Raw genomic sequence first — 13,536 nt, 5'->3', positions numbered from 1 at the left:
GTCCATCGTGTAGGTGGTCGACCAACGTTTCTCTTGTCTTCCCTTGGTCTCCATTCCAATACCTTCTTTGTGCATCACCCATCCATCATTCTAGCTGACCTCTTCGTTTTTTATTTTGTTTCGCAGAGTTACTCCTAACATGGATTGCTCCATTTTTCTCTGTGTGGCTCCTAGTTTGGTAGCCGAGACTTTTGTTAAAGTAATTGTTTCTGCTCCGTATGTCAACACTAGGAGGACGCATTAATCAAATACTTTCCTCTTCAGGCATGTGGGCTTTTACACTTTTAAAAGCTTCTCTCAGTTTTCCATATACTGCCCACCCAAAACCGATTCCTCTTAAAGTTGTTTAGATATTCTCCATTTATTTTTATTCCCTTTGTGGACACTAGGCGAAATCCCATTGAATATCAGTCTTGTTCCTGTACGCGGGGGCTCTATAAGACCACTTTCTTTAAATTTACAAGATTCCAAGACCTTATCCTATTTTTCTAACTTGTAATGGTGTTCCCCTGAAATAGTTCTCACCCGAAAATCCAAAAGGAGCCTGTCTTTGCTTTCCAAACATTTTAGCTCAGGAGATGCCACCATTTCAGTATAATTTTTGTTGTATTGTAGAAGGTCTATTCATTATTATGACTTGAAAAGTGCAGTATTACCTTTCATTTTCTGTATAGGTCAGAAAAGTGTACTGTGAGGCTTACTCCGTCCGTCCGTCAGTGGTGCACCCAGAATTTGTCTGAGGGGGGGTTTTGAAATTTTTTTATGCTACCTCCATTTTGAGCTCCCCCTTTGGGTTTTAGTTTAACTTAAAGTACTAAAGGACTACTGTAAGGCTGATGACATTTTTGGAACACTCCCTTCTCTTATCTAGATCTTATCTATTGTTCTGAAACTATTTTCTTGTGGCATTTTAAAGTAATTACTATTTGATGGAAATAAGTCACAATGGAAGGTTAAAATAAGTTTATTGACGTTTGACATTAATCCAACTTGTAAATACAATACATTTTGGAGACGACTATCGCCGTATTCCCGTTCTCCTCCTCCAATCTTCCCGATCCAAGGCTTGCTCCTCCTCCAAATCTCTCGCTTCCATTGCTCTTCTAATTCGTTCATTCCGTGAGCGTCGAAGTCAACCTCTTTTTTTTCTTCCAGGGGGCATCCATTTGTAAAGTACTTGGGGTCAACGTTCGTCAAGCATTCTCAATAGATATCCAAACCATTTTGAACCTCTTCTTTCTATTCTGTCAATGACCGTTTCTGTAGCATTCATGTTATTTCTTATAGATTCGTTGGTCTTTCTTTCCTGTCTTGATGTTCTAGCACATCTTTTCAAATAATCCATTTCAACTGCCAACAATCTTCTCTTCAGGTCTGCATTAAATGTTCATACTTCAGAGCCATAACCAAGAACTGATTCAACCATGGTTTGCCTTATTCTTTTTTTGTTCCTTTTGGATACGTTGCGATCCCACCATAAGGAGTTCAGACATACTACAATTTTACGTCCCTAATTAATTCGGTGTTTAATTTCGGTTTCTCCCAAGCCGTTCTTAGCAATGAGTGCACCTAAATATTTAAATTTTTCCACTTGTTTGATTTCCACGTCATCGTCTATCAACACTTCAAACCTTGCATCTGAATTGATAACTAAATATTCTGTTTTCTTCATGCTGACTTGTAGTCCCCATTTTAAATATTCTCTGTATAGACTTTGTGCTTTATCATAAATTCTAGATCATAAGAATCTTGAGCTAGGACGACTTGATCATCCGCAAAGTTCAGGGAGAACAGTACGTCATTTCTTATAGGGATTCCCATTCCCTGACAGTGGTTTTTCTAATTTTGGAGGGCTGCCTCAATATATAAATTAAACAGTACGGGTGACATACTGCATCCTTATTTTAGTCATTTAGTTACTTTTATTGGCTCTGATAGTCTATATCCGATTTTTAGGTAAGTAGTGTTATCCCTGTATATTTCTGTGATTATTCCTAAAAGGTATGGACTAATGTCGAGTTGTTGTAAAGCTTGCCACAATTTAAGTCTTGAAACTGTATCGTACGCCTTTTCTAGGTCGATGAAGGCTAGATGTACTTCGGTACCAACCGCTATTCATTTTTCTATTAATTGTTGGAGTATAAACAAGTTATCAGTGCAAGATCAAAGATCAAAAATTCAGACGTCAATAAACTTATTTTAACCTTCAATTGCGACTTATTCCCATTAAAATAGTAATTAGATCTTATCTATGTCGTTGATCCGGTTGGTGTTTCTCTTCTCCTTATTTCTTTTTAATGACTATTCGGATGTAATTGTGAACACTATTCCATCCCTCCGTATTTCCCGTCATCTTCACGATCGTCTCTCTTACAGTCATAGGGTTCATACCTATTTCTTTATACATTCTGTTTCTCTCCACTGTACATCTATTACCCTCCAGCATTGTGTGAGTAACAGTGTCGGAATATTCGCAGTATAGGCATTTATCTGTATCTGTCTTTCTGAACCTATGAAGATACGCCCTAAATAATCAGGGCAACATCTTCCTTGTTGTTCCACTCTTCTTGCCATCTTTCCATTGATATTTCCCTTTCTTCTTTTTTTATAGCTGTTGTCAAATGCTTTCTTCTCTCATAGAGATGTCTCTTTTCTACTGCTAACACATGCAGAGGAACACAACCCGTGATAGTCCACAAGCCCGCCGCAGATACAGTCCTGTAGGCGTATGCTACTCGCAACAGACTCGTTCTGTCTACTTTTTCATAGGCCTAATATTAGGTATATATATATATATATATATATATATATATATATATATATATATATATATAATAAAATGAAAAATATTATTAATTATTGTGTATTCATTATTGTGTATTTATACAATAATTATTGTGTTCTACATATTTAAAGTGATAATTTAATTATTCAATTAGCGTTTTGGATTTTTTGTATTGTGTGTGAAAGACAAGTTACATTTTCCTACTATTCTTTATATGTTGTTTACTTTATATGGCGGGGGGGGGGGTTTAACCCCCCCAAACCACCCTCCCCTGGGTGCGCCACAGCCGTCCGGTTTGTCCGTATTTTGTCATTATTAGGCACACAATACAGGCGAGCTGTGTCACGCCGCCAAGAACAGAATTCTAGTAATGAGATAGTCGCCTACGCACTTTGGTGTATGGCATGTTAAGAAGAAGAAGAAGGCACACACTTTATATATTGATACTTTGGGTTATTCTTCTTTTTCTTCTATGTATGCTTTAAAGCCTGTTTCTTCTTCAATATTAGCCCCCTAAATTGTTTAAATTGTCGCACCATCTTTTTCTCGGTCTGCCAATACTTCTCCGTCCATTTGGTGACTTATTTCGTGCTATTCGTCTTCTTCTTCTTCTTCATGTGCCTTGTCCGTTCCGAACGTTGGCAATCAACATGGCTATTCTGACTTTGTTTGCGGCAGATCTGAATAGTTCAGCAGATGACAATCCGAACCATTGCCGCAAGTTTTGGAGCCACGAGTGTCTTCTCCTCCCTGGACCCCTTCTGCTGTCTATTTTCCCTTGGACGATCAGTTGTAGTACTCTATATTTATTGTGTCTCATAACGTGACCCAAGTATTCCAACTTTCTTTTCTTTATACTTATTCCTACCTCTCTCTCTTTACCTATCCGGCGTAGTACCTCTTCGTTGGTCACGTGCTCAGTCCAGGATATACGTAATATACGTCGGTAAGCCCACATTTCGAAGGCCTCTACTTTTTTCATCAATGTTGCGGTCATTGTCCACGCCTCCATTCCATATAACAAAACCGGGAATACATAACATTTCAGAAGTCGAATTTTGAGAGGTAGGGTGAGGCTTTTAGAGGTGAAAATTTGCTTCATGCTAGTGAACGATGCTCTTGCCTTTTCTACCCTTATACGTATTTCCTTCGCTTGATCCCAATTTGAGTTAACTGTTGTTCCCAAGTAGATGTACGAATCCACGTGTTCAATTCTTTCATCGTCTAATATCAGTTGCTGTGGTGGTTGTTGGGTTTTGCTTACTAACATCCATTTGGTTTTTGTGATATTTAGTCTGAGTCCGTATTGTGCACTTGTTTTTTGTATCTTACTCATTAGGCAACTCAGTTCCTCCATGCTACTTGCTAGAATCACAGTGTCATCAGCATACCTTATGTTATTAATTATTTGTCCGTTTATCTTTATGCCTTCTGTGCTTTCCTCCAGCGCTGTCTTAAATACTTCTTCTGAGTATATATTAAAGAGAATAGGAGACAAGATACAGCCCTGTCGTACCCCTTTCTTGATCTCAATTTTATTGGTAAATGTAGATCCTACTTTCACTTTAGCTGTTTGGCCCCAATAGAGACTCGCTATTGTTCGAATGTCTCTGTAGTCGACTCCGATCTTATGGAGAACTTCAATTATCTTTTCGTGCTTTACGTTATCGAATGCTTTTGCGTAGTCTATAAAGCATATGTACACGTCTTTGTTCATATCTCTGCAGCGCTGGATAAGTACCTGTAGACTAAAAAGTGCTTCTCTTGTCCCAAGAGAATTCCGAAACCCAAACTGCGAATCTCCAATGTTATCCTCGCATTTTTTGCTTATTCTGTTGTAAATAACCTTGGTGTATGCCTTCGAAATGTGGTTACTTAGACTTATCATCCGATGTTGATCACAAGACTTTGCTTTTGGTTTTTTCGGTATGGCAACAAAAGTTGACTCTAGCCAGTCTTCAGGAAACTCCCCGCTGTTATAAATATTGTTAAAGAGTCTGACGAGTGAGTCTAGAAATTGACTGTTTGTTTCGCACAGCATTTTCAATACTTCCCCGTATACGTTATCGTTGCCTGGTCTTTAGTTATTTTTAAGACCCTTTATAGCATTCTCCACTTCTGATTTTAGAATAGAAGGGCCAGTATCATCATTGCTCAGTGTATACCCACTAGGACGGTCATCATTAAACAGTTGTTCCACATAAGTTTCCCAGATTCTAACTATTTTGTCGGGGTCTAGTTGTAGATTTCCATTATCATCGCATAGCCCTTTCGATAAAATATTGTAGCTTTTCTTTGTTGTGAGTTCCTTTATCTTCTTATGCATATTGTGATAGTCGTATACCTTTTCGCACTGTTCGATTTCTTCGCATCTCTCCGAGAACCATTTCTCTTTAGATTTTCTTATCTCAGCTCTAATTCGTCTATGGGTTTCGCGGTATTTGGCAGTATCTTTAGTTTTATATATCCGTCTCTCTTCCATCATGTCAAGGATTTCTGCAGTCATCCAGTCTTTCTTTTTTCTCTTGTCAGGTAGTAAAAACTTAGAGCTTGAAGTCCTAATCTCTTCTTTAATTTCACTCCACTTTTCCAGCGGTTCATTGTTATTTTTAAGGATTTTTGATATTTCGGTATTTAAATTCTCCTGCATCTGTTGTTTAATATTATTGTTGGAAAGCTTCCTAATATCTAGCGTTTCGGGCCCGTTCTTTTCATTTGGCTTTTTTAACTTTACTTCAAACTTACATACCACCGGATTGTGGTCTGATGCTACGTCCGCACCCGGGTACGTTTTTACGGCTTTGATGGAGTTTCTAAACCTGATTGGTGCAGCGATATAATCTATTTGATTTCTGATTATTTTATCAGGTGAGTCTGCCGGTGATTTCCAGGTATAGAGTCTACGGTGCGGGAGCTTAAAGAGAGTGTTAGTAAGTACTAGGTTGTGTTCTTGGCAAAATTGAACTAGACGATCTCCTCTTTCGTTTCTTTCACCAAGTCCGAAATTTCCCACTACCTTTCCTGTTTTGCCTCGTCCTACTTTCGCGTTGAAATCTCCCATTATAAGTGTTATTTCATTCTTTTTGGTTGCCTTAATTAAGATTTCTAGTTGTTCGTAGAAGTCTTCCATTATTGTTTCCTCTTTGTCAGCTGTAGGTGCGTATATCTGTATTATGTTCAAATCAAATGGGGACGCATACAGCTGTAAAAGAATCATTCGGTCTGATAGTGCAATGTAGGATTTTATTGACGATTTTAAACGAGATGCAACGATTATTCCAACTCCATGATTGTGTTTAGGGGTATCGTTACCAGAGTAGTACATTGCATGGTCTAGGATATTACATTCTCCCGAGTTGGGCCAATGAGTTTCACTGATACCCATTATATCGATTTTGAGTCTCTTGACTTCTTTTACGATGTTATGTGCTTTGCCACTTTCGTACATACTTTTAACGTTCCAGGTGGCGATTTGTAAGCATCTCAATTTAGGTGTTTTACTCTTCAAAATTGATTTGTTGTTGCAAGGATTTCGCATGATGTCGACCTGGGAGGCCTTGCATTCTGAGTTTAAGTATCCTCCCTTGCCGGATCTTGACTTCCGAAGTCCATGATCAGTAACATATTCCTTATCACTACCGAAAGCCATGATAATTTTCCTGGGGAAATCCATAGGGATCTTTAATGTAGTGGTTTCCCCTTGCCTTCTACATCCTTATGCCGTTGGCCAAATTTTGGTTCATTTGCCTTCGGAGCCGATTTCTCAACTCCAGGACAAAAGAGTGCCCTACCACTTACCCACTCATCCGCCCGAAGCCGTTGGTCAGCAAGTGGGGGATAGCTTATACCGGCAATTGCTCGGTAAAATTTTCGCCATATCTGGCTACCCTCACTTAGTTTAGCCTGCAGACCAATGCAGTTGCCCGGGGTGTGGCACGTGGAGCCATAAGTGAGAGTTAGCTGTCTTATGAGGACCAGTTATCAAGAACCATCTCCCGTCTATGACGCTCGATGTGGTCGTTCCGATAAAAGGTGCTACTTCTATAACACAACTCTACATCCCTATTCTATTCTATCCTCTTCTCTGCTATTCTACTAATGTGTTCGTTTCATTCCTGTTTCCGTCTTGTCATCCACCCATTTATGTCTTCTATAATACATGATCTTTTTATGTTTTCGCTTCTCTCCCTGTCCAACAGACTTTTCTTTGATATTCGTCGGAGTATGTTCATCTGTGTTGTTTCTAATAGTCGTCTCATTTTAGATGTTTCAGGTCTTGTCTCCGCCGTGTATGTTAATATAGGTATAATTGCTGCTTTATAGATTCTTATTTTTGTGTCTTGTCTTAGATGTTTGTTCTTCCAGATTGTGTGATTAAGAGATCCTGCCGCTTTACTTGCTTTTAAGCTTTGTTGTCGTACTTCTTTTTCAACATCTCCGTAACTAGTTATATCTATTCTCAGATATCCTTGCTTCATGCTTTAGTATTTTCCCATCAATTTCGATTTTACATCGTAGTGGGTATTTAGATGTCATACATTTGGTTTTTTTCTGCTGATATTGTCTTATTGTATTTCTTGGCTGTTGTATTGAAGATATGTATTAATCGATACTTTGGGTTATATTTATTTAATATGTTTCTTATAATTTAGAATTAGAATGCCATTTTTGGTTTAATATCTTTCACAATTGCATGTTTGATTTCAAAACTTATGTTTTATAGGAAAGGCCATTTGATGATAACGTGCTTCATAGAATAATATAATATACATACCTCAAGAAAAACATTTTTTTTAGGAAATTCATTGAAAAGTATGTGCGCCGTTCAGTGGTGGTAAAACCACCGCCGCTTAGTGCTACGGCTGTGCCCGTCAAGAAGTTTGTCCACTACTTCCAATCGAATAAAAATAAGCCTGAAGTATTCAAACAAGAATTCGCTGAAATAACCGAAAAAGGAAAAGAAATTCAGTCACTGCACACATGTAACTTTGCCGGATTGTCGGAAAATAGACGGAAAAATCGATACGTCAATATATTGCCATGTAAGTACGGTCTTTTTATGCTTAGCTGGTTCTTTTCTCAAACATCTTTATGATATACAGTAAAGTAAATAAAGAAAGAAGGGTAAGTTAAGTGTTTATGACGGATTAACACGGTTTTGGCATATAACTTGAATCATTTTCTTGTGAAACCGTTACCAAGCGCCTCCATACGTAGTTACAGAGCAATGAAATCCATAAAGATAAAACGAAGTTTTATAGAAAATAGTAAATTCTGAGATTTCGATTTTGTTAAGACGTTTAAGATAGTTTTGAAAGGATTTCATTACGGATGAAATTGTGTGATAATTATGGTCAGAGAAGAAGGTCGTTGAGAAGGTAATAGAATATGAAAAACTTATAAACTATAATATAATGAATTAATTGAAAAAATGTACTTTAAAAGTGTGTAAAAAGCTTCCTATAGATTGTCTCAATGTGACTAGTCTGTACAGGGTAAATGCACAACATCGATGCCATACTTCTTTGCAAACTTGTATTAAAATAAACGTCACTTCTTACTACTTAGCCTAATCCATCTTTTGTGTTGAGGGTAGCTCAAGTACTAATGCTCACTAACGACCCTGCCTGGCTTCCTTCTGTCAGTGGTTCTCAAACATAAATAATATTTGCTACAACATACTTGGGTTAAATTAAAATAAAATAGAAATTAAGAAATGCCTTTTATTTGTCACACAAGCAGTTTGTTGTTAATTCAACAGTATGTTCTAGCGATACAAACCATTTTTTTTATAGATTTAAATAAAATCGAATAAAATAAAACTAAAATATAAAGAAACATTTTATTTAAGTTTTGTTTCGTTCAAAAGTTAAGGGGGGAAGGAGTTTTAAAAACCGCACTGTATATGTTGGCAGTAACAAAACGTAGAAATATCCGAAAATAAAACTAATATAAGTTGAAAATAAAAGAAGTCATTGTATTTAATTTCGTGTGTAAGTAATCGTAATTGTACACCATTATATTTAGTTCCTTTTTCTGTCAATCGCTGTCACATTTAGTTTCTGCTTCACTATCTTCATCATTATTATCGTCACTGTCATCACTATCTCCGTTATTTATATTTATAATAATTGATTCGATATCATCCACCAAATTGTCAATTTCCCACTTTTTTTTTCTGTTGCTATTACGTGGTTTACGTAGTTTTTCCATTTCTCTGGCGTAATGACCTGGTACGCTGCTGTAATTAAATTTCGCATTTCAGCTTCTTCAAAATTCGCGTTGCGTCCAGCTATATACCGGTTCACTTCGCTCCAAACCATTTCGATGGGATTGAGTTCACAGTGATAGGGTGACAGAAGCCATTCTTAAATATCTTTTTTAGTGTTGAACTGTTGGGAATTTGTTCTGACTTTCTGCTGTGATAGGAGGCATTGTCCATTACCACAACAGTTTTTTCTGGCAAATTTAGCATTAAGTTATTTTCGAACCAGTCTTCTAAGGTCGATCGATCCATTTCGTCGTGGTAGTCCTGAGTATTTTTCTTTGCCAAAAACGTGAGCTTTGCTCCATCAACAAATCCAGTGGTAGATCCTGCGTGCAATAAAACGAACTGTGCACCACGAGGTGTTGGAGCTTTTAATCCTGTTGTCAGACCACGAACAAAAGCATCGCGATGAGATGTAATTGTTTTATCAACCCATTCTTTTTTCACATTGTGCCCGATATTTACCCATGATTCATCCAAATACACTATGTTTTATCCTTCTGCACGGTATTTACGAATTGCACGTAAATAACGATGATGCCACGAGATGATTTCTGGTTTTCCAATCAAAATTAAATTTCTGCCACGTTTTATAAACACAAAATCCATATCACTCAGCAAGCGATGTAGCGTGGCCCGTGAAAAGTTGGGCAAAGTTTCTTCGACATTTACAACAGCTGATGTGGTGTTTATTGTTGGTGGTATGTTGTAACGAAAAAATTGATGAACTATTCTACGAATTTGGCCCCTGACACCTTCATCGTACTTGTTGTCACGAGAATTAATAACCTTTCGCTTCTTGGACCTGCTCTTTGAATATTGTAATCCAGGTGATGAATATTCCTGTCGTATGCGAAACAGAGTCTTTTCGCAAACACCACTCATTTCTGACACTTTCCTAATTACACTTGATACAGAATCGTTGTTACCCTGATTAAGATGATAATCAATGATATTCATTAGTATCTGCTTCTCTAACAGTTTCAGAGCTTTTCCACGTTTCCATAGAACAATTTCCTCCATTTTGCGGTAAAAATTCGGCGTCAAATATAACAATAGCCAACAACAGAAAATAACAATAATTACCAACAGCCAATCACAAGATGGTACATCCAAGATGGTACAAATAATCGTAACTCGAATATGTTTACGCGCTCCAAAGAACAAATAAAGACTAACTAAGGCCCTGGATGTATCAAGCTTTTAAACATATTCTGTACAAGAATTACTCTAATTGCTTCTTAATTACTGAATAACTTAGAAAAAAGTATTTGCAGTTGATATTAACCAAAATTACAAATTCCTTACACATTATGGCAGTAATTAGCATCGCAGGGACATAAATAACATTTTAAATTTGGCAGTTAGTAGAAATTACCGGAATTATTTTAAACTTTAAAACAAATGTTTATTTAATGCACATTTTATTATACTACTGCTACTAATAAAAGATAAAGGTTGATAAGTTACTATTAGAAACAAATAATGTATAGTATTATGTAAAATTATTAGCAAACGATATTTGTAAATTATATAAAATTGTACGTGAGAACTTGTTGAGAACTCCAGGTTTATTCTGTTTATTTTGAAAGATAGACAATAGAGAACGCCATCGCTCACTGCATAAAACTGGCAAGGCCTTGGCGAAATTCCCATAAGGTTAGCATTGCATATCTTACCCTGTACAGACTAGTCACTTTGAGACGATGTATAGCTGAGCGCTTTCGGCCTACACAGCATCTTCAGAGCTATGGTCAAATTTTGAAAAATACTACTACAAATATTGTGTGCATTCCAAAAAGAATTTAGAAAAATTAATTGTCACATAGTTTCTAATACTTACCTATATGCATTATTATTTTTAATAATTGATAAACTATTTTCTAGTTGATGCTTCAAGAGTGAAACTACTCATTGACGAAGATGATGAGATTGGATCTGATTATATAAATGCCTCATACGTCAAGGTAAATACTACTAAATATACCAGTTAGATATAAAAAAGAAACACATAGAATTCCTGCTATAGTATAATTACATGAGTAATAATTTTTCCAATACATTTCAACTAGAGATTTATATCTTACATGTGTACCTAGTAATTTTCCCCAAATTCTTCAAGATCTTATAATAATAAACTATTTTTAGGGATACTCTGGAGATATTGAGTACATTGCCACACAAGGACCACTTGCGACAACTTGTAGAGACTTTTGGAAGCTTGTTCTTCAAGAAAATGTTACAATAATAGTTATGGTGGCAAATTTTGTCGAAAAAAATAAGGTAAATAAGATTTAACCCAATATTTCAGAAACTATTAATGTTTAAATACATTTAAATAATTTAGCAAAAGACTATTATTGTCAGAATAATATCATCATTTTTCTCATGACTTTCTATTTTTCTATCGAATTATTAACAAGTAGGGTGTAATGTGTAGTATTAATGGAGACCAATAATGGGACCAGATAATTTTAATTCCCAAACCAAGTTTGGGAATTTAGATGATGGGTGGAATACTTTAACACTTTCAGTGAATTTGTCCTTCCAGAGGGACATTACGATAAGTACCCCTGAAGTATACATTCGTCATTTTTTGAGGAAAAAATTATATTATTTATTTTACTTTCTATATTTGTCATAATTTTAAGATTATTATTCGTAAAAGTATCAATTTCATAATATTTAGTAGTTTTTTGTAATGTCCCTCTAAAGAGACATTGTATCTTGGTGAATCAAAATAATACAAAACTTTATTTACTGCTTTACGATATTTTTATTCACATAAAAATAATAGAACAAACATTTTAAATGGAATTTTGAGAACCAGTTCCTTCCCTTCATCAGACACAGATGAACTTCGCATTTGGAACAAAATATATGAGTCTTATTTTTGCTACCCTTAAATTTGCATCTAGAATTATCTTTTTTTTTTCGTCTACATTGGGAGTAGTAGCCGTCATATCTCATTGCTACAAAAGGTCTTGCTTCACACTTTTTTTTGCTGAACTGGCGAATCTTGGCGTCACTTGGCCTTCCTCTCTTAGAAGGATTTTTTAATAGTATTAGACGTTCTGCTACACCTTCGCGAAATGCCAGAAGATCAATTATCTTGTTTTTGTTGATTTCTAATGCAAGAGCATCTGCAACCAGGACTGAAAAAATGTTATCTTTAACAGTTATGTCTTCTTCATTCATCAACAACGGAACATCCGAGGAGTCATTACTTTCTAAATAATACAAAAGTTCCTGTTCAGTAAGGGCTTTTTATTGTTCCACATTTCCTGAAATAAAAAAGGTACTATAACTAGTAACGAGTATCTAAGTCAAAAGGTCCAAATCATAAAAATTTCACAAAATTTTTAAAAACTTTATAAAAAGCATAGCACTGATGCATGATTTATTTAACCATAAAGTTCGTTTGTCCCTGAAAAGGGACATAACAAAAATACCCCCTCTATAAACACCACCCTATCTTTAAATGCAAAACTGTTGATAATTATAGCAAAACTAACTCTTATACGCTAACAAAAAACAATGAAAACATGGCGAATTTATGGAGCAGTGAATGACAATGAAGTGTGGAGAAGACGATACAACTTTGAACTTTATAGAATATACCAGGAACCTGATATCGTAAAAACATATTAAGATAGGACGTCTGAGGTGGATATAGCATGTAATGTGGATGGAACAAAATGATCCAGCTAGAAAAACGTTCCTTGATATACCCATTGGTCAGAGAAGAAGAGGAAGACCTAGAAAAAGGTTCCTTGATGACATCGATGAAGACACGAGAAATATGGAAATACGTGTTTGGTGAAGAAAAGCGATGGAGTGGAGAGAAATTCTTGAGGAGGCTAGGACCCACGTAGGGCTGTAAAGCCAGAATGTTGATAATGATGAACCAAGTTTGGGAAATCAAGCTGGTTATCAATTCTGTCTAAAGTTCGGGAGAAGCTGTGCAGGTATGAAAAACATCAGGAATCGACGGTAGTAATTATAGATTTTACCGCCCATTACGATGCACCGGAATCTATTTCATGTAAACCACCGGAAACTATTTCAAAATCTGTATACCATCACAGGAGACAGTGGACTCACTTGCCTTAGGCTCATCTTCACGTATATTATAAGTTTTTAATTTCTCACAATTGGAAGAACAGTAGATGGAGAACACAGAATTATCCATGCATTAATGGCATCTACACAGTACAGTATATACCAACGGCCAACCTGTACAGTATATACTAGGACTTTTATCTATTCAAACTACACAACTATTAGATTTGCAAGCACAAACTTTTGTCGAAACGAAGACAACTGAAGCCTTCAAATCAATCACAACTTGCTACCAATAAAACTAGTCCAAACCATATTCCGAAAAAACACAAGTGTGCTCCCTACAGCATTGTAATAGAGACCCATCCAGAAAACTGCATATTCAGTGGTGTGGAGAAAAATGTTCATCTATTTTATTCTA

General features: G+C 36.2%; 1 protein-coding gene across 1 annotated transcript in view; it reads left to right on the top strand.

Annotated features, from left to right (window-relative positions):
- The window catches only part of LOC140444689 (phosphatidylinositol phosphatase PTPRQ-like), a 69,240-nt gene that overhangs the window by 37,339 nt on the left and 18,365 nt on the right, over nt 1-13,536 (top strand). The window contains exons 12-14 of the mRNA XM_072536454.1: nt 7,583-7,827; nt 10,941-11,020; nt 11,202-11,336. Coding sequence (XP_072392555.1) covers nt 7,583-7,827; nt 10,941-11,020; nt 11,202-11,336 — 460 coding nt within the window. The remainder of the gene's footprint in view (nt 1-7,582; nt 7,828-10,940; nt 11,021-11,201; nt 11,337-13,536) is intronic.

The sequence above is a fragment of the Diabrotica undecimpunctata genome, chromosome 1 (assembly GCF_040954645.1).
Source record: "Diabrotica undecimpunctata isolate CICGRU chromosome 1, icDiaUnde3, whole genome shotgun sequence".
In the NCBI taxonomy this organism is placed as follows: domain Eukaryota; kingdom Metazoa; phylum Arthropoda; class Insecta; order Coleoptera; family Chrysomelidae; genus Diabrotica; species Diabrotica undecimpunctata.
This window is presented reverse-complemented; position numbering and strand designations above follow the sequence as displayed.